The sequence below is a fragment of the Macaca thibetana genome, chromosome 16, assembly GCF_024542745.1.
Source record: "Macaca thibetana thibetana isolate TM-01 chromosome 16, ASM2454274v1, whole genome shotgun sequence".
Lineage (NCBI taxonomy): Eukaryota > Metazoa > Chordata > Mammalia > Primates > Cercopithecidae > Macaca > Macaca thibetana.
In genome coordinates, this window is record NC_065593.1 from 57,719,459 (window position 1) to 57,737,760 (window position 18,302).

The following is an 18,302-nucleotide window of genomic DNA, read 5'->3' on the forward strand; positions in this document are numbered from 1 at the left end:
CCCGCCTCTAGCGCGTCCCCTGCCCGGGGGTCTCCTGCAGGTCCCTCGGGGCGCCTCGCAGGCCGGAGAGAGCCCAGCGACCTGGACCCAGCGGGGACAGCTGCGCGCGCTGCGCGTTCTCGGGGACCCGCCCCCTGCCGCCGGGAGCCAGCTGGGAACTCCGGGGTCTGCAGCCGCCCGAACCCCCAGACGGACAGTCCCAGCGGCCCTCCAGTCCCTCCAGGCAGCGGCGAGGAGGGGCGAACGGCCGCACCCCGGCAGGCCCTTCCTGCAGGGCTGGGGGCAGAGGGCCGCGCGTTTGGAGAGAGGCACGGAGGGTCGCGCGTTTGGAGGGAGAGGCGGGGCCAGGATGTATCACAAAGTGCAAACGCGCTGTATTTCCAAACCCCGCCGCGCGCAGGCGGTTGCAGCGTTCACGGTGACATCGCAAAAGGCGAGGGGGAGACGCGCCCGCGGGACCCCTTCCCGGTGCGCTTCCAGGTGGTGTCGACCGGGACGAAGGGGCAGCGAGGGAGCCCTTCCCAGGCGCCTCCCACGGGATCGCCCGGCAGCCGCGGCACCACCTCCAGTCACCGCAACCCCCGCGTGGAACAGACGACCCGGGTCTCAAGGGGCGGCGCGGGCGGGAGGCGGCCCCCGGTCCATCTCGGGCGCCGCCTGATGTACTCCTGCTGCGCCCGGGTCCTCCCGGCCTGCCTCACTTTGGGGGGCTCAGGGTCCTCACGGGGGACCCCTGCACGTAAGCCAGGACGGCGTTCTGCAGGAAGCTCGCTCTCTGGGCCTCCTCGTCCCGGATGCGGGCGATCTCCGCCTCCCGGAGCCGCAGCTTCTCCCGGAGAGATGCGTTTTCGCTCTCCCTGTCCAGCAGCGCCTCTCGGTGGTCGCTCGCCATCACTGCAGGGCAAGGAGCGCAGTGAGCGGGCGCAGTCCCAGCGCACCGTGGCATGGCCTCAGCACGGGAGACCTGGCCAGCCCCGCTCTCTGGCTAGCCTCACGTCCCACCAGTGGGCGGCGGGAGGGCGAGGGTCTGGCTCACCTTTCAGCTGGCGCTCCAGGGCCGCCGCCTTCTCCCTCAGCGCCTCCTGAGCCGCCAGCTCTGCCTGCAGCCGGCCGTTCTGCTCCTGCAGCTCCACGCGCACCCTGCTCACCTCGGCCACCCTTTCCTGGTCCTTGAGGCTCAGCTCCTGCCAGGCACGAAGGTTGGGGAGTAAGGTGAGGGGTCGGGCTAGCACGCCTGGGGCCCCCCGCTGGAGCCCTGGCTACCTGCTGCAGCTCTTCCAGGCGCCGCCGCAGGCTCTCGACTTGCAGGCCCAGCTGGCTGGCCCGGGTCTGGGCCTCGGCCACCGCCTGCCTCTGCTGCAGGCAAGCGCCCTGCGCCTCGTCCCGCGCCTGCGCCAGCAGTCGCAGCTTGTCCTCCAGGTGAGCCAGACGCTGTCGCTGTGAGCACAGGAGCCGCCACGGAGCATGAGGGGCTCAGCCTGAGCTCACCTGAGGGAGTCTGCATGGGCACGACCCCATCCCTCTGCAGGACTGGCTGCTCTAGTTACTGCGACTCTGAACCTGCTCCCCTGGCAGCCACCTCCTCCAGATGCCCTCTGGGCTCCCCTCCTCCCTCTCCGGTCACACCACCCTTCCAGTCCCTCCATGCGTGTAGTCACAGGCTGCAGAGATGAGCCAAACCTTTCCACTATCTCAGGCCCTGATCTAAGGCTGAAGCCGACCCAACAGTGTCCAGGGTGTGCTGATCTGACCTCAACACCACACTCCCGCCTCCCCACTCAGACCGCGGCTCTGGAGTCTGCATGTGGACCGTGATGCTGGGCAGCCTGGCTCTCGTAGAGGGTGGTGGACATCTGTGTGGCTCACCTCCTCCAGGTGGGCCTGGTTCTTGGCCTTGATCAGCTCCTCCTCCGCCTGGCCACGCTCACTGAGTGCCGCTGCTTTCACTCGGCCCAACTCCTACATAGACGGTCACCTGCCAGTGCGTTCTCCTGTCCCTGGCCCAAGGCCCTTCTCTCTCTGGCCCATCCAGCCAACCCCAACGAGGGGAGCTCCTCTCTGCCAGCCTCCTGAGGGCCACGCAGCTGCTCTGCCACCTAGCTCGCTGGGCAAGGTGCCTACGGCCAACGGAGCCCGAATGCCACCTAAGTCCCTCTAGCTTCTTGGGCACACTGGTGGGTGGGTCCCCAAAGTGGGACGTATGAGGCTCTGAGGCCAGGAAGGGGTGTCTGTGGTCCTGAGGTGGTGAACATCAGGGGTGCCTGCCTTGTTCAGCCCAGCGTGAAGGCAGAGCTTGGCCCTGCCTGGTGGGCGCTCACCTCTTCCAGGGACAGCCGAGCAGCCTCCAGCCTCTGCACCCGCTCCTGCATGGCCCTCTCACTCTCCTCCAGGTGCCGGGTCATATGCTCCACCTGCTCAGGGGCAGGAATTGTGGGGTCAGGCTGGAGAGCCGGGCCTCCCTACCTTCGCCCCATGGACTCCCCACCCTGGAAGGCAGGCGTCTCTTGGGAACCTTGTTCATTCTGAGAAAGCACTGCCTCGGGTGGCCTAGCAGGAAACTACCCTAGCATGCGCACGCTGCACAGGTGGGGCTTGGTGTCTCTTCAGCGGCAGCCTGTACTACGGCTGAGGCATGGCCGGGGTCCCCTCCCAGCCCCAATAGAAGGTTCTGGGTCTGACATCCGCTCAGGCTGGCAAAATACAGCCACCCAGTGACCCCAGGTTGGCAAGGGGAGCTCCCACCGGGCATGTGCTTTGGGGACACCTGCATGACACCAAGGACAGAGGTTGAGGAGCATTAGAGGCCAGATGAGGCCAACAAAGAGGGCACCTCCTTGATGCGCAGGCTTTCCGAGTCCTCCAGGCTCTGTCTGCACCTTCTCTTCTCCATGTCCAGGCGCTCTGGAAGCCCAGGGGGCAGAGCGTGTGTAAGCATCCCCTGGGGGACCCTGTCCCCAGGGTGCCCATCCCCAACCCTTCCACAGCAGGCCTGCCTATGCCCACCCTCGGCCTGGATGGCCCGCATCTTCAGCTCGGCTGATGTGCTGGTCAGTTCCTGCCTGGTCTGGAACAGCTGCTCCTGCTGACACCTGACCTTCCGCTCCAACTCCTCTACCTGGAAAGCCGGCACCAGAGAGGGAAGCTGCAGCCCCGCCCTGCCGTGCCCACCCTGGGCTCCCTGGCTCCCCGACAGATACCTGGTTTTGCAGAAGCAGGTTCTTTTCATTAGCAGCAGACAAGTCTCTGAGGAGCTTAGACTCCCGCTCCGCAGCTTCCTGGGAGGGGAACGTGGTATGGGCAGTGAGGGTCACGAAGCTGCCGCCCACCCCTCTCAAGCCCGCCCACCCACCTGCTGCTCCAGCTTGAGCTCCTTGGCCTGCCTCTGCGATAGGCTCAGCTGCTCCTGCTCCGCTGTGGCCAGGAGCTCCCCCAGGTCCTGGGCCTTCTGCTCTGACAGAGCCAGGGCGGCCTCCGTCATCTGCAGCCTGCAGAAAGGAAGGCCAGCACCCCCGCCCCGGCTGGAGCTTCACGTGCCTTACAAAGTCCTCGCTGCTCTCACTGTTGCTGGGCACCTAGTGAACCCCAGCCAGCACCCGCCTCCTCCAGGAAGGCTTCTGGGTTACTGCCCCAGCCTCACCGTTTCCCACCTCTACATTGCAAACGGGACTTGCACACAGGCTCACACCACCCTCCTCTGCGCTGTGGGCACGTTTCTGAAGTATCCTGAGCCACTCCCTACTTACTTGGCCTTGAGAGCGTTGATGATGGAGTGCCTCTCATTCAGGGCTTCCTGAAGCTGTCCTACACGGGCTGCCGACACCCTGTGGGCAGAGAGGAGGGTGCAGAGAGTAACCCAAACCCCAGAGCGCTCCCATACCCCTCTGGCCTCGGTAGCTGCTGCTGTTCCTTAAGCATCTACGGTCGCCTGGGCACTGAGCCTCCAGCCACCACCTCATGGTCTCACTTGTGGGCTCAGGTTGGTCCCATCTGAGTCTGAGCCAGGACCCAATCCCTGAAGCCTTGTCTTGCCCCTGCCCTGCGCCCGCTCACCTGCTGCTCTTGGCCATCTCTTCCCGCTGCTTATCAATGGTCTCCATCAAGTCCAGAAACTGGGGACAGAGACAGCCACAGCCCTGTCAGAGCACCTACAGCCTGTCCACACGACCTTCTCGGGGGAAGGAGAGCCAGTGCCCACCAACACAGCAAGGCAGCAAAGGGCTCCACCCACAGCGCCCTGTCTCCTTCACAGGAAGGGTGGCTCCTGCAGAGGGAGGCCTTGGGGCTCAGACACCAGCTCCCCAAGGAAGCCCACCTGCAGGAGATCAGACCAGGAGGCCGCCCTCCTTCCCGGTTCGAGCCACTCAGACAGGCTCTGCGGCCCCAAGGAAGGGAAGGTGGGCAGACCACGGGGCCGAAGGAGGCAGGACATGGCCAGGCCCTCCAGCCACGAGCAGCTCCAAGGTCAGTGAAGGCGCCATTCTCACCTGCTTGGACTTCTCCTCCCGGAGGTGCTGGACCTCCTTGCTGAGGACGTGAGTGCGGGCTTGGTTCTCCTGGAAGGTGGTGAGCCGGTCCTGGCTGTGGCCCATGGCTTGCTCTGCAGAAGGGGCTGTGTCAGCCGGGCGCAGGGGCTCATGCCTGGAATCTCAGCACTTCGAGAGGCCGAGGTGGGCGGATCACCTGAGGTCAGGGGTTCGAGACCAGCCTGGCCAACATGATGAAACACCACCTCTACTAAAAATGCAAAAAATTAGCCGTGCATGGTATTGCACACCTGTAATCCCAACTACTCAGGAGGCTGAGGCAGGAGAATCACTTGAACCCGGGAGGTGGAGGTTGCAGTGAGCCGAGATTGCGCCACTGTACTCCAGCCTGGGTGACAGAGTGAACTCAGTCACACATACACACACACACACACACACACACACACACACACACACACACTCTCACAAGGAGCTGTGTCACCCCGGAGCTGCTTAGCCTCAGGAGTGGCTGGTGGCCACCAGCCCTGCACCCGGCGGCTGGCTGCTTGGGAATCTATGCCTTGTAGGGCAACGTCTCTCCTGGCAAGTCAGGGGTGCCTCCTCAGTGCATGAGGGTGGAAGGTGCTTCGTGGGGTTGGGGCTGTGAGCAGGAGGCACCTGGTGTTGGGGGGTGCGGGCACACGTGGGGCAGAGGTGGTGGGGGCTGCTACACCGCAAAAGGCGAGGGCCATCCTGGGGCATCTGGCCACCATTCCAAAGGTCAAGGGGCACCGCACAATGCTGAGGCGAACGCTGTGCCCAGCTCATGTTCTGGAAAGATCTGGGTGGCATGTGGCTAGGGGGCAGAGGTCAGGAGCGATGACAACACCCAGGGCAGCACTGAGGCAAAGCCAGGGACGGTGCAGCTGGAGCCAGAGGCCAGGCAGAGCCAGCAGAAGGGGTGAGCCCTCAGCACAGGGGCCGGAAGAGGCTGCCGCTGTGCGTGGATTAGGGAGTACGGGGCCTGGCAAAGTTCTCAGCTGGGTCTGGGGCACTAGGGCCTAAGGCTGAGACATCAGCTGCAAGGATTTGGGGTCGCTGGTGGGAGGGAATGTGGAGGCCAACACAGGCCAGGCGGCCCCACCTCTCATGACTCACATGCAGGGCCACAAACTCAGGGTGACCAGGGAGCCTTCCTGGCCAAGGCCTGGGCCACCTGAAACATCAGCAAAGCCATCAAGGCCAGGGCTGTGAGCCACACGGCTTCAGCTTTCCCAGCTGTGAAATGGGCACGCCGCCACTGCACAGGTCGTAAGAACTCAGCAAGCACAGGGCACCTCAGACAATGCCAATGTGTGGTCAACGCCAATCAAGTGCCAAACAGGTGCCCCACGACCCCTCTGCTCCTTCCCGCTTCCCCTGGGCGCTCAGGCTGCTCTCCTCATCAGTTCCAGTCCTGAGCCGAGCACCCCGACCTCAGCGGACAGGCCTCTGTCAAAGGCTGACACAACGCTCCACACAGCCCCGCACCGTACCCACGGCTCTGAGGACATCCCCGGGGATGTTGTTCCCAGCCAAGTCCAGCCTCCACAGGGTTCTGTTGCTGGGGAGACAGTTCATGAGGGCCCGGCCCCCCAGGAGGCCAACGTTATTCCAGCGCAGGTCTGGAAGGAAACCTGTAGTCACCAGACAGAATGCACCTGGCAGAGGGGGAGCTGGCCTGGCCAGGGTGCTTCCCTGCGGGGCACTGCCTTGTGGTCAACAGAGCAGGAACGCAAGCAAGTCCCCTAGCCCCTTACTTCCAAGAGCAAAGGCAGCCTCAGAGGGATGAAGGAGCCTGAGGCGCCTGGGAGGCCTCACCCAGCTGCTGGAGGGTGGTGTTGCCCTTCAGGGCGAGGGCCAGCTCCTCAGCGCCCTTGTGACTGATCTGGTTGTTGCGGAGGTCCAGCTGCTGCAGGGCGCCGTTGGCCGCCAGGCCCCCGCAGAAGGTGGCGAAGGCATCGTCCCACGTGCCCAGGCTGTTCCACTCCAGCGTGAGGCTGCAGGAGGGGCAGGAACCAGAGTTCGCCTAGGGGACAGCCTGGCCTGTGGGGTCCAGGGCTTAGGGACAGGTGTGGGCTTGGGGTCTGATGGGCCGGAGCCTCTGACTACTCCCTGCCAGCATATGTGAAACACGGGCAACTGGCAGTGTGGAACTCGGGCTGCAGAACCATGTGCTCTGGGGCCAATCCTCAACCAGAGACAGGGCCTGCGGTGATGGTGGGTCCGGACCACCCCCCACCTCTGAATGGACTTGTTCTGTTGGAGGAGTTTTCCCAGAGCCTCAGCCCCTGCGGCCCGAAGATTGTTGCCCTAGGAGAGAAACAGGCCGTCAGTCACTCCCGTGCCCTGACTGGCTCTGAATTCCCGCCCATGCCCCAAGGGCCTTGGTCAGCCAGGGGACAAGGCTGGGGTGCACTCTGCAGGGAGGTGCAGCCTCCCTCAGCTCCTGGGCTCCCTGCCTTCAGGGGGCTTCCAAGGGCCGGCTTGTTTGCCGACATGAACTCTTGCTCCGGAGATGGTCACACACAGGAGGCCATCAGAGAACAGCCTGGGGACTCACACAGTTTCCAGCCACCTGCCCAGACCCCCGGCCCCTGACACCTGGCATCTTCCCCCTCTCCTCTTGCCGGGGTGGCACATTCGGACACTCAAAAGCGCAGGTCTCTCACCTTTAAGTCCAGAAAGCGCAGCACGGTGTTGGCACACAGGCCTCGGAGCAGCAGTGTGGCCCCTGTGTAAGGGGGGCCAGCAGTCACTCTCTGCCCCTCCTGACCCCAAGATCCTCCCCGTTGGCCCCTTTTCAGGGCAGCTCCCTAGACCCAGGGAGGGACAACTGTCCCGGTGGTCTGGGTTGGCGCTGGCCAAGAGTCTCGCTGTGAAGTCATGTTTGAAACACCTGCAGCCCCTTCAGGCACCAAGCCGGCTCAGCACGCGGGGAACCAGCTAAGCGGGACATGTTAAGGTCTCTCCCCTGTCCTACAGAGGAACTGTCCTCTACTCCCAGGTGCAGGAAGGGGCGCCCCTGCTCGCTTTAACCGAGGCACAGAAAGAGGAGAGCATGGAGAGGAAGCGACCTCTGGGGCTGCCGAAGCAACAGTGTGGGCAGCTAAGGAGCAGAGGGATCCACCCCGCCGCGCCTGCCCACCTTCCTCGCTGAGCATGCAGTCACTCAGGACCAGCTCCGTGCACAGCATCTCCCTCGGCAGCAGCTTGCCCAGGGCCCTGCAGGTCTCCACCGTCAGGCTCTGCGTGGCCAGGTCCAGCCGGCCCCTGGGAAGCTGGTGCAGCTGCTGCAGGACAGCCTCCTGGGGCTCGGCCCCACTCTCCCTGCACAGGCGGCTGTAGGAGCGCCGGAACTCCTCCATGACCCGCGGGGCCGGCAGGGCCTCCTCCGCATGCTCCCGCAGCTGCTTAAAGGGAGCCGCTCGGTGCGGAGCAGTCCCAGCGCCGGGTACGGCAGACGGGGCCTCCGCCGACCCAGACGAATCCGAGTGGGCTCTGCGGGCGGGAGGTCCTGGAGCGCGGGGGCTGGGCGGTAGGGCTGGGGCCCCGCAGTGCTTGGGGACTACCCGTGCAGGAAGCAGGCAGGCGCGTCGCGCGACCCCTCCAGGCCCTGCCGCGCCTGCAGCCCCAACCCCCGCCCTCGCGACTGCCGCGTCGGGGCCTCAGTATCCAGGAAGAACAAGGCGCCCCGGGAGAGGCCGCGGGAACTACAACTCCCAGCAGGCTCTGCGCAGGCAGCCCTCGGTGCGGGCCAATGAAAACAAAGGAACTGGCGCGCCCTTCGGGCCGCAAGCTGAAAGGGGGCAGCGCGCTCCAGGTTCATTGGCTAGAGGCATGAGGGTGGGGCCCCGAAGGGGCATGCTCCGGGCTCATTGGCTGATGGGTGTGAGGGTGGTGTCCCGGAAGGGAGCGTTCCGGGTTTATTGGCTGAGGGACGTGAGGGCGGGGCTGATGGAGGGCGCGCTCCGGCCTCATTGGCTGAGACATTGGGGCGGGGCTCCGAGAGAAGGCGCTCCGGGCTCATTGGCTAGGGGAGCGGGGCGGGGCTCCGAGGGCGCGCTCTGCGCTCATTGGCTGGAGGGGCGGGGTTCCGGAGGGCGCGCTTCGATACTGCGATCATGGAGGGAGCCGGAGCTGGAGCCGGCTTCCGGAAGGTGAGGGCCGGCAGGCAGGGGCCAGGCAGGTGTGGACGCTCCGTCCCGACCCCACGCGTGACACCGTGAGGGCCAGACGCCAGCCCCCGCGCCGCCCACCTGTGTCTTTGAGGTTGGGCCCGTTCTCAGACTCCGACCCCAGCCCGGCCGCGCGCCCCGCGCCCTCCTGGGCGGGGTCTCGCAGCTAGTAGGAGGGCGCGTGGGGCAGCCGGGGCTGCGGGAAGGTGGAGAGGGTCTGCAGAAACAGGCAGGGGTGGGCGCCGTCATGGCGGAGTCCAAGCCGGCGAAGAGAGAGGACGAGCTGGGCCGCCGCCCTGCGCCCTGAGCCTGGGGTCTCCTGTTAAGGGGAGATCAGGCCCCAGGACGGGGACAGTGAGACCATCCAGCCCGAGGAGCCGGCAGGACCTACCCTAGCCGCCAGGCACAGTGGTTTCCCTTTTGCCTGCTCCCTAGTGGGCACCAGCACTGAGCTAGGAACGCGTGGTTTCCTCGGTACTCCACGTTACTCACACTTGACACGGATTAACCCCACCCGCGAGTGGGGAAACTGAGGCACAGGGGCGTTAAGTGACTCAGCAGAGCTAGGGTCAGACCCAGGCCGTCTGAGCCAGGATCCGCCCAGGCTGCAAGGCGTGCCCCGCTCTTCCCTGCCCCTGGCAAGTGGAGCTCTCACAGGGTGCCATGTGCAGAGTCCATGTGCGGGGTCCCATCGGTGCAGGCAGAGTGGTTTCTGAGCCTTTCTTTCTTTTGCTCTACCTGAAGGTTGGGGCACTGAGCTTCCTCAATGTCAGCAGGGCCTCGTGGGCCTCTGTGGCCTGGGAAGGGAGAGTCTCAGGCCCTTGTGAACCCATCCTGGGGGGAGGACTTCAGGGAAGTCCTGTAGAAGCAGGGAGAATTCTTTTTCTCCTGCATCGGGCCCTTCTTTATCACCTGAGACAGCAGGGGGTCAGTGTGGGGCACTCTGGTGGAGTTGCTGAAGATTCTCGCCAGAACTCAGAAGGAGAAAGTCACTGAGGCCTGGGCCACCTCACTGGGTGGTTGGGAGAATCCACCAGGTTAGAGTAGCTGAAAGGCCACTGCCGGAGATGGGGCACTGGGGACACACCCCAGGAGGTCATGTGTTCTCTCCATCAAGCCCACCTGACAACTAGAGGCCCGAGGGCTCTGGCCAGAGCTGGAGTTGTGGTCATTGCAGAGGATGAGTGTGAAGACGACGGGGAGCAGGGGGCCTGCAGCCCTGGTGTGGCGCCCACAGGTCATGGGGCAAAGCTGGGTGTGTCCCAGGCCCTCCCACAACCGCCCCAGTGCTGGGCCTGCCTTCCGAGGCCGCTGCCGGTGTACGGAGCAGCCCCTTGGATTGTCAAGGCAGCCCCGGCATCCGCCACTCTCTGGCGTGGGGTCCCGGAGCAGGTGGGAAGGTAGTGCCTTCTGGACGGTTTCCGGTGCCTTTCCGGTATTGCTGGCTGTAAGCAGCAGGAAGGACCAGCAGGTGGCGCTGGGCTCATGCGGGTGGTGCCTGGGACCCTGGCTAGGGGACAGCGAGGGCTCAGGACGAGCCGGGATGCTGGACCCTGCTGCTCCCTTCTGGGGAACATTTCACCTCCCGCGTCTCAGGGCTTCACCCATCCATGCTCTGCTTGTCACCTGCTGGACTGCTCCGGGTGAGGTGCTGTGACCTCCCTGTGGCCGACGCTGGCGGCCTGGCCAGTTGTTCACAGGTTAGTGCCTGTTTCTGGGCTCCTGGGCGCCCACTGCCCTGGCCCCAGCCCTGGACGCTCCATGCTGGCTCCTTTCCCAGCCACCGTGGGCCAGTGCCTGGTCTGGGCCGCCTCACTGAGTCTCGTGGCTCCACCAGCCACCCAGGGCTGCCCTCCTGAGTCTCGGCCGCCACCACTGCCGCTGCCACCCGCCACTCTGTGTGGATAGCTCCTGTGTTCACACACAATGCATCCCAAACTGAGCTCCTGCGTCCTGGCTCCAAAATACACATGCCCACAGCCCCCCATCTCCTCAGAGCAGTGCTGTCCTTTTGGGGTCTCAGCGTGGACTCCTCCCTTGTCCCTGTCCTCCGTCCATCAGGAAGACAGAAAGGCCCTGGCTCTGCAGCCCCCTCCCTTCCCCCCACCCCGGGCTTGGCAGCCAGAGTGGTCCTTTCAGATGCCAGTGCTGCTTTCCACAAATAACCTAGAAAGGACTCCCAGTTGCCTGCCACGGAGAGCTGATCAGGCCCTGGGCCCTCAGCGTCTGGCCCACCCCTCACTCCAGCCTGCGGACCACGCTGGCACAGCCTAGCTCTGTACCCCCAGGACACCAGCACCTCCTGCAGGATCATGAGCACCAGGGCAGGACTGGTCAGGAGCTGACCCAGCACCCAGAACAGAGTTGGCACAAGCAAGGCCTTACGGGTGGCACTCCCTCAGTCCAGCCCACCTGGGAGCAGCCACCTCCAGCCTCCAGACCCAACCCGGGCTCTGCCTTCCCTGCCTCTCCACAAGGAGAGCAGAGCCATGGCCCTCTGCCGGGGATGGGAGTGCAAGATCAGGCCAGACTCAACGAGGCCTTTCTTCACTCTCCCTGGAGCCCCAGCAGCGGGGCCTGCTCCCGTGTCTACAACCACTCACGCTGTAGGGAGGCTCCTTGCACAGACCTTGCAGAGTCCTGGTGCCCCGAGTGGAGCTGCCCACACATCCTGCTTCTCCAGCTTCTGCCACCCTAACCACTAGGCTGGCCCTCGTCCCCTGCCCTGGGAGAGGCCCAAGCACAGAGGGCATCTCCAGCCAGAAATCACAGCCACCGTCACCCAGAGTGATCACCAGCCCGGGGGTGCGGGGGGAGGGTGGGGCCTGGCTGACACCCCCTCTCTTCCAGGAGCTGGTGAGCAGGCTGCTGCACCTGCACTTTAAGGATGACAAGACCAAAGGTACAGGCGGGTGTGGGCGGGAGGTGGGTCCCCGTACTTGTCCTCAGAGACCCTTTCCCGCAACTCTGCAGGGCCAAGGCCTGGGGCGGGCGGGGGTAGGTCTGGAGCCCCCAGCCGGAGCGGTGGGTGAGGGTCCCACATGACCTCCCCTGCCTTGCAGTGAGCGGGGACGTGCTGCAGCTCATGGCGGAGTTGCTGAAGATCTTTGTTGTGGGTGAGTCCGGGGTCCACGCTCCTTCCGGGCACCGCGTCCCGGATTCTTTTGTGTTTTCACAGCGGGAAAACCAAGATGTGTTTTCCCCAGTTTCCCACAAGGTCCTAAACTTGGGTCTCCTGAGCCTGTTTGTCAGATGCTGTGGCCTGGTTCTGGGGGCTGCCCGTGGGTGTGGGTGGGGGCACCGGCCCAGGCTGAGGCCCTCGCTGGGCTCGGGTTTAAGATCCCCCACCTCGCGTTTCTCACCACAGAAGCAGCAGTCCGCGGGGTGCGGCAGGCCCAGGCAGAAGACGCGCCCCGTGTGGATGTGGACCAGCTGGAGAAGGTGCTCCCGCAGCTGGTGGGTGAGCGTGGGTCGTGGCGCCAGTGGAGGTGCCCAGCTGGCTGGCCCTAAGCACTTCTCTCCCCCACAGCTCCTGGACTTCTAGGGATCTCAGCTGTGGCTGAGGCCACCCCCAGAGGAGCCCCGGTCCACAGAAACAGGCCTTGTGTTTCCAGCGGCCTCTGATAACAGGCGGGGAAGGACCTGAGGGGTTGAGTTGATTCAAACAAGATCCCCAGGTGTCTCCAGCCTGTGCAGAAGGGGCAGGACTGCAGTGCATTGCTGCCCTCGGAGTGTCCAGTGGGGACACTGGTGTGGGAAGGGGCAGCACCTGGGGAGTCCCTGCCTCTCCTCCCTGGGGCAACAGTGTGCGTACCACCCAGGGTCCTACAGGCAGGTGCTGGGAAAGGCCCAGCCACCAGGTAGCCTGTGTGTTTGACAAACAGCGGCTGGCAGCACCGCCTCCTGCCCACATTCCTGCCACCTGACATCAAAGCTGGCGTGTGACCTTTCCAGCCATGCGATATTCCCCTTGGAAGATGCTTCCCCCGGCTATAAATTTGTTCTCACAAAGCAACATCAATAAATCAAAACTGTCTCTCCCAGCTTGGCCTTCTTGCCATTAATCACCCAAGTCAAACTGCTTCAAAGCCTCGCTCCCCGTGCGCACCCTTCCACTCCTGGTAAGAAAGCAAAGCACCAGGAGGACGCACTAACAAACAGCATGTGTGCGAGTGACTCGGCCCCGCCCCCAGGCGCTGCGGAACCCGGGCCGCGTACATGTGGCCACCCGCCTGGAAAATGTTACTCCTGCCCCAGGGGTTGGGGCAGCCACGGGAGCGGCCACCAGTGGGCAGTGGCTTCCAGGAATGTTCCTGTGGCCGCAGGCAGTGGCCACAGGCAGGACCAAGATGCACAGGGTGAGAGAGACTGGCCCAAGGGCCTGCTGAAATGAACAGGCCTCCCCTCTTCTCCGACACCGGTCCCAAGCAGTGCGTGGGGGTGCAGCTCAGCCCCCTCAGGCCATGCCCTCTGCCCACCCTTGGAGACACAGGGCTGTGGGACCTGCCTGGATGCCCCGCCCAAGTCTGGCTGCTCTCTGACTCTCAGGGGCCTCTGGCATAAGCTCCACTTGTGCCAACGCTTGGGAAGTGGGCAGAGCCTTGGCCACTTCCCCTCCAGCCCACCTCACTTTCTCTCTCGTCAGAGCCCAGGACTGGAAGCACCCCAGGGGCTCTCAGCTGAGCACCATCCCGGTGCCCCACACAGGAAGGGGAAGGGGTAGGGAGTCAGGGTGGGAAGCATAAGAGCTGCCCCGTGGGACCCATCAGAGGCGGCCCAGCCTCTCTCCTGCCCTGGTGCCCAAAGACAACTTTGAGGCAAGCCTCTTCATCCTTGATTGAGCCTCACTGGCCCCGGGAAGGCAGAGCTGCTGAGACCCACCCCTTCCCTGCTCTGCCCACCTCAGTAGGTCAGTTTGAAAGCCCTGGGAGCCTGTGGAAGTCATCAGACTTGCTGGGGAGGCTGGCTGTGGGGTGGGCCAGGGCCAGAACGCAGCACTATAGCCGCTCAGGGGCAGTGGGAGGCCCAAGGTCAGGCCCTGCCCTGCAGATGTGGGGGGACCTACTAACTCCTCCCCCAGCTCTTGGCCCGGGGCTTGGCTCCTGGGTTGCAGGTAATTTCCCCAAAAAAGCCTTTCTTCCAGCACTTCTGTTCTCCTTGGAGGAGGGATAAATAACTATTAGGTAAAAATGAACAGGAGACCCACATGGGTTCAGGATGCACACCACGGTCCACAATGCTCCTCAAGGGCCCACACCACGGTCCACCAGGCTCTCAGGCCTGGACACTGCGGTCCAGCTGAGCCAGGGCAGAGGACGGCGGCCCTTTTCTGGAGGAAGCACGACAGGAATGCGTTGAGGGATGCACAAGTCTTTATTCCTACTGGCAGGGGAGGTGGTCCTGTGGGTGGCAGAGTGGGCACCTTGGGCTGGTGGCTCTCACCTCTTGCTGGCTGTAGTGCAAACACACCAGGGTGACCACAGGCCCTGGGCTCCTGCTGCCCGGCCACCCGCCCACCCGCCCAGCTGAAGCACTTGGCCCTGCCGGCCACAGCACCTAGCCCTTCAGCCCAATGGCCCTGCCACAGCACCCAGCCCCCCACCCTCCACCCGGCCACAGCACCCTGCCTTCCACCCGGCCGCAGTACCCGGAAGCTTCAGCCACTTGGGCACCTTGCCCAGGCTCCTCTTCACAGGCTGGGCCGTCCCTGGGATGGGCTCAGGGGGGCCCAGTGCCCCCTCCTCAGCAGTTGGTTCAGACTCAGGTGCAGGGTCAGGGGCTGGCAATGGGGAAGGGGACCCAGCGACCCTGGACATGCACCTAGGGGGAGACGAAGATGCAGGCTGGTGAGTGCCGCCATGGGAGGTGCCCCCAGACCCACAGGCACTTACCTGGCCACCAGCATGTCAGCTGCAGATGGGGAGATGGCGTGCTCCAGCAGGCCAGGCTCCAGGTAGACACCTGCAGGGAGGCCCAAGCTCACCCTGAGCCTCTGAGGGGGGGCCCATCCGCCATCCGCCATCCGCCCAGCATCTGCCCAGCATCTGCCCATCGGCACTCGGCTCTGGGAGGGCAGTGGCCAGCAGGTGGCTGTCCCAGCCCTCTCTCGGGGAGGTGGTTATTGGGGCCGCAGAGCTCCCTCTCAGACCCAAAGGAGGCCCCAGACTGAACGCCCTTCCAGGCAGCTGACTCTGAGGTCCAGAGACAGGCTGGCTGGGCTCCAACACCGGCCCCAACCACCGACACTCACCTGCCGGCTCCTTGGCTCCGAAGTGTACCAGAGCGGCCGGGAAGAGGTTTGCCTGCAGGGAGGGCGGGGGGCTCAGGGGTGGGGTGGGCACCATGGGCAGAGCACCCCCCTGCGGTGGAGGCAGCCACACCCCCAGGGCCCGGCCCTGCTGATGGCCACAGCTCCACCATCAGGCGGGCTCTGCCTGCCCGGCCCCCATGAACCCCTCTTCGCCCAGCTTCCTGTCTGGCACCAACCCTACCCCTGTACGCAAGGCCAGGGCGCCCTGGGACCAGCGCCCTCCATGGGACCACCCCAAGCCCCAAGCCAGCTGAAGGCTGCGGCCTCGAGGGTCCTCAAGCCATGCAGCATCACAGTCCTCCCTCCTCTGGCCTCTGCACCTGAGGAAGGTGGGGCCAGGCGTGGCGGGTCCTGGCGTATGTGCCGGGACCACCGTGGAGAGGCGCAGCTGCCAGGGTGGGTATCCCCCTCCCAGCTCCAGATTCCCCCTCCCGGCTCCAGGCTGCTCGGGGCCACAGGCTGGGGGTGGGAGTGGGGCTGGGGGATGTTAAAAGATTAATAAGAGGAAGCTTCAAAGGCCAGGCCCAGGAACGCTGAAACCTCAGCCTCCAGCCAGGGGCCCAGGGACACAAACGAGGGCCGTGAATGCTTTGAAAACCCAATTGTGCCGCCTGGGATCAAAGCCTTGTGAGGAGAGAAGGGCCTGTGGGGTGGGCAGGGGCTGCCCGAGTGGCCCCGAAGAGGCGCCGGAAGCTGGGGAGCCAGGAAGGGAGCACGGGGAGGACAGCGCCAGGAGCCGCCGTGGTCTCGGCCTCTCACAGGCGGACGGCATGCTTCATCACCACGGGGCCTCCAAGATTCACACCCAGGCAACAACTGCTCACAGAAGCCCAGGGGACACTGCCCAGAGGCCGATGTGGGCACAGGAGGCCTGGCCAGCCCCACCTGCAAGGGGCAAGAGGGCTCCCTCAGAAGCCACTGATGCAGAGAGGCACCTGGTGTTCATCACAGCCGCACAGGCCAGGACCCTCACCCAGCACTGCCCCGTGGGACGCACAGAAAGGGGCAGGCAGGACTCGGGAACGCCAGCGGAGGGAAGTAGGCTTGGTGGCCGGGCCTGGGGCACCCGGGCTCTGTCTGCGCCTCTATGCAAGGAGCACTGAGCCAGGCAGCCTACCCGGCTGTCCCCACGTGCTCGTGCCCAGCCTTGACTCAGGAGGGATCCCACTGCTCGGACGAGGGGATGGTGGAGAGGAGGGTCAGCAGACTGGGCGGCATGGAGGCTGACCCGTGCTTGGAGAGGCTCGGCCTCTGGATGGACCCCAAAAAAGGAGCCTCCCAGAGTCCATGTCACCTCCGTCCCCCACTGGTGGAAAGGGTGTTCTCTGCCCTGGTTCCCAGGCGCCATCTCAGTAAGCGACCCAGGGTGAACGGAACCACCCGGTCACCAAGCTGGGGCTAGAAAAGGAAGGTGGGTCACACCATCCCCCCAGCCACCCAGAGCAGGGCCCAGGACGGGCCTTTGAGGGAGGCTCAGGCTGAGAGGCCTTTCCCCACCAGCACTGCCCCAGGAGGTCTCAGGCTGCCCGCCTGGCTCCCTCGGCTGACCGGGAGAAGTGGGGGCACCCGCCCTGCCCTGACACAGCCTGAGGGCCTGGAGCCGGCTCCTCCCTCGCTGCTGCCCAGGACACTGGGGTCCCAAATCCGGCCACCTCTCTGCTGCCAGCCCCTTACCCCACTCAGTGTTGCCAGGAAGAGTTTCCGAAAGGAGGCCCACGCCAACCCCCATGGGGCAGCAACTCTGCAGGAGCTGCATGCACACGTGGCCCAGCGCCCCGGTCGCCCCCTCCAAAGAGAACGGCACCACCCTCAGGGAAACGAAGCCAAGAGAGGAGCCCTTACAGCCCAAGATGCCCGGGAGGGAGGTGGCACCATGGTGCCCGGGAGGGAGAAGGCACCACGGTGCCCGGGCAGGGAGAGACGGGGCATCCACCCACAGAGCGGGAGCGGGGACTGCAGGAGCCATCCCACCTTCTGCAAGACCATTTGTCAACGAGGAACATTTCAGAGGGTCCAGGTGGGGTAGGGCCTGGTGGGTGGGAGGAAGGGGGCCTGTCGTTCCCAAGAGGCCCTGGCAGTGGGCAACACAGCAGTACAGGACGGGGCTGTCCTGGGTGGAAAGGAAGGACAGACCTGGCTAGGGGTGGGCGCCCAGCAGGCACTCAGGCCGGAAGTGCCAGTCACTCCTTCCCAAGTGGGTGGCCAGTGTCCTGGCAGAGGGTCCCCCGAGGCAGCCTGAGAGCTCCAACAAACAGAGGGTGTTAGGAGCCAGGCTTGCCCCACCAAAGCCAACGGAAGGAAGCCCAAACAGCAGAGACTTTGAAGAGATAAGTGAGGTGACCGTGACATCAAAGGTGGGCCTAGTCCAGGATGACCTTCCTTATGACATGAGGATGCGGACTGCACACAAAGGTGACCGTGCCAGCCCTGATGCCCAGGGCCAGGAAGCAGGTTTCAGGCAGCGGTCGGGGCTTTGTTCCCCACAGTGGTGCCCCCACGCTGCTCACACTTCCCTGTCCTCAATCCTGGCCGCCTCCTCCCAGCCCTCCCAGAAAACCTGCGCTCTCTCGGGCCAGGGCCACAGAGGGCTGCCGGGCTACCCGAGCCCCCACACCCACGCACGCTGTCCCTCTTAGAAGCAGGGGCCGGAGCAGGGCCCCGCCAGAGACAGACATGAAAGCCGGTGCTTCCACGCCCGCCGCCTGCTTGCTGTCAGGGAGGCAGGCTTCCCCCCCTCGGCCCCGCCAGCTCTCTGACGGCAGGCAGGCAGGAATGTCACCAGGGACGCCACCCCGAGAGGCCCCCAGACTAGAGCCGAGCTGACGGAGGGCAGGAGATGGTGGCTGGTGGGGAAGCCATGTATCCCCAGGAACAGCGCAGCAGCACCCCAGTGCTCTCAGGGGGCCTCCCAGTGGGAGGGTGGGCTGCAGGCCTGGGCACTGGTCCTCCTCCACCCCAAGGCATCTTCCAAATTCAATGTTTATCAACTGGCTGGCCAGCAAGGGAGGGGGTGGAGACGGAGGAAGGAGGCCCAGAGTCCGCCGGGCAGCTCAGGGGCTGAGAGGGGACTGTCTCACCCCTCCCCTGCCTCCGTCTCAGGGAATCCCGCTCAGTCCTGCTCCTGATCACCCCTGGCAGCTGCCAGCCTTCTTGCCCCATCTCAGCAAGTGGCTGCAGCCCCAGGCAGCAAGCAAGCTTCTCACCTCCAACCCAGGCCTCTGCAGAGGCCTGTGGCCACTTAAAAAAAAAAAAAAAAACGCCTCTGTTGCTAATTAAAATATCTGAAGAGGCTTTGAAGAGGAAACCATTAGG

General features: G+C 64.6%; 3 protein-coding genes across 6 annotated transcripts in view; 1 reads left to right on the forward strand and 2 right to left on the reverse strand.

Moving 5' to 3' along the window:
- Positions 1 to 352: 352 nt before the first annotated feature.
- LRRC45 (leucine rich repeat containing 45) lies at positions 353 to 8,213 on the reverse strand. The gene is made up of 17 exons (XM_050764002.1): positions 7,651 to 8,213; positions 7,175 to 7,236; positions 6,745 to 6,815; positions 6,324 to 6,502; positions 5,999 to 6,127; positions 4,485 to 4,597; positions 4,051 to 4,109; positions 3,744 to 3,821; positions 3,350 to 3,485; positions 3,198 to 3,275; positions 3,004 to 3,115; positions 2,831 to 2,901; positions 2,319 to 2,411; positions 1,867 to 1,959; positions 1,264 to 1,437; positions 1,037 to 1,184; positions 353 to 894 (listed from the first exon to the last, which is right to left on the reverse strand). Exons 1-17 carry the CDS (start codon positions 7,868 to 7,870, stop codon positions 698 to 700), a joined length of 2,013 nt encoding a protein of 670 aa, XP_050619959.1. The 5' UTR covers positions 7,871 to 8,213; the 3' UTR covers positions 353 to 697.
- A 367-nt stretch (positions 8,214 to 8,580) lies between these two features.
- CENPX (centromere protein X) lies at positions 8,581 to 12,723 on the forward strand. 3 transcript variants are annotated; one of them, XM_050764105.1, is made up of 5 exons: positions 8,581 to 8,662; positions 11,531 to 11,582; positions 11,743 to 11,796; positions 12,048 to 12,136; positions 12,210 to 12,723. In XM_050764105.1, the coding sequence occupies exons 1-5, from the start codon at positions 8,627 to 8,629 to the stop codon at positions 12,222 to 12,224; spliced, it is 246 nt and encodes an 81-aa protein (XP_050620062.1). In that variant the 5' UTR covers positions 8,581 to 8,626; the 3' UTR covers positions 12,225 to 12,723. The 3 variants fall into 3 exon arrangements, with proteins under 3 accessions (XP_050620062.1, XP_050620061.1, XP_050620063.1); XM_050764106.1 differs by having other exon boundaries at positions 8,590 to 8,662; positions 12,048 to 12,121; XM_050764104.1 differs by having other exon boundaries at positions 8,584 to 8,662; positions 12,048 to 12,723.
- Positions 12,724 to 14,034: 1,311 nt separating this feature from the next.
- ASPSCR1 (ASPSCR1 tether for SLC2A4, UBX domain containing) overlaps positions 14,035 to 18,302 on the reverse strand; it is a 65,866-nt gene continuing 61,598 nt past the window's right edge. For both annotated transcript variants that reach the window (XM_050764016.1, XM_050764017.1), the window contains 5 exons: positions 15,750 to 15,875; positions 14,931 to 14,982; positions 14,572 to 14,641; positions 14,328 to 14,500; positions 14,035 to 14,132 (listed from right to left, as the gene is read on the reverse strand). In XM_050764016.1, the coding sequence (XP_050619973.1) occupies positions 14,119 to 14,132; positions 14,328 to 14,500; positions 14,572 to 14,641; positions 14,931 to 14,982; positions 15,750 to 15,875 (435 nt within the window). In that variant the 3' untranslated portion in view covers positions 14,035 to 14,118. The remainder of the gene's footprint in view (positions 14,133 to 14,327; positions 14,501 to 14,571; positions 14,642 to 14,930; positions 14,983 to 15,749; positions 15,876 to 18,302) is intronic.

What these genes read in the sequence shown, in the direction of transcription:
- LRRC45 (XM_050764002.1), bottom strand. Translation starts at nt 7,870, where the DNA reads ATGGAGGAGTTCCGGCGCTCCTACAGCCGCCTGTGCAGGGAGAGTGGG. An exon ending in AAAGCCTGCGCATCAAGGAG is followed by an intron (nt 2,412 to 2,830) that starts GTGCCCTCTTTG and finishes GCCCCTGAGCAG; the next exon opens with GTGGAGCATATGACCCGGCA. An exon ending in GCCTGGAAGAGCTGCAGCAG is followed by an intron (nt 1,185 to 1,263) that starts GTAGCCAGGGCT and finishes CGTGCCTGGCAG; the next exon opens with GAGCTGAGCCTCAAGGACCA.
- CENPX (XM_050764104.1), top strand. Translation starts at nt 8,627, where the DNA reads ATGGAGGGAGCCGGAGCTGGAGCCGGCTTCCGGAAG. An exon ending in TAAGGATGACAAGACCAAAG is followed by an intron (nt 11,583 to 11,742) that starts GTACAGGCGGGT and finishes CCTGCCTTGCAG; the next exon opens with TGAGCGGGGACGTGCTGCAG. An exon ending in GCTGAAGATCTTTGTTGTGG is followed by an intron (nt 11,797 to 12,047) that starts GTGAGTCCGGGG and finishes TTCTCACCACAG; the next exon opens with AAGCAGCAGTCCGCGGGGTG.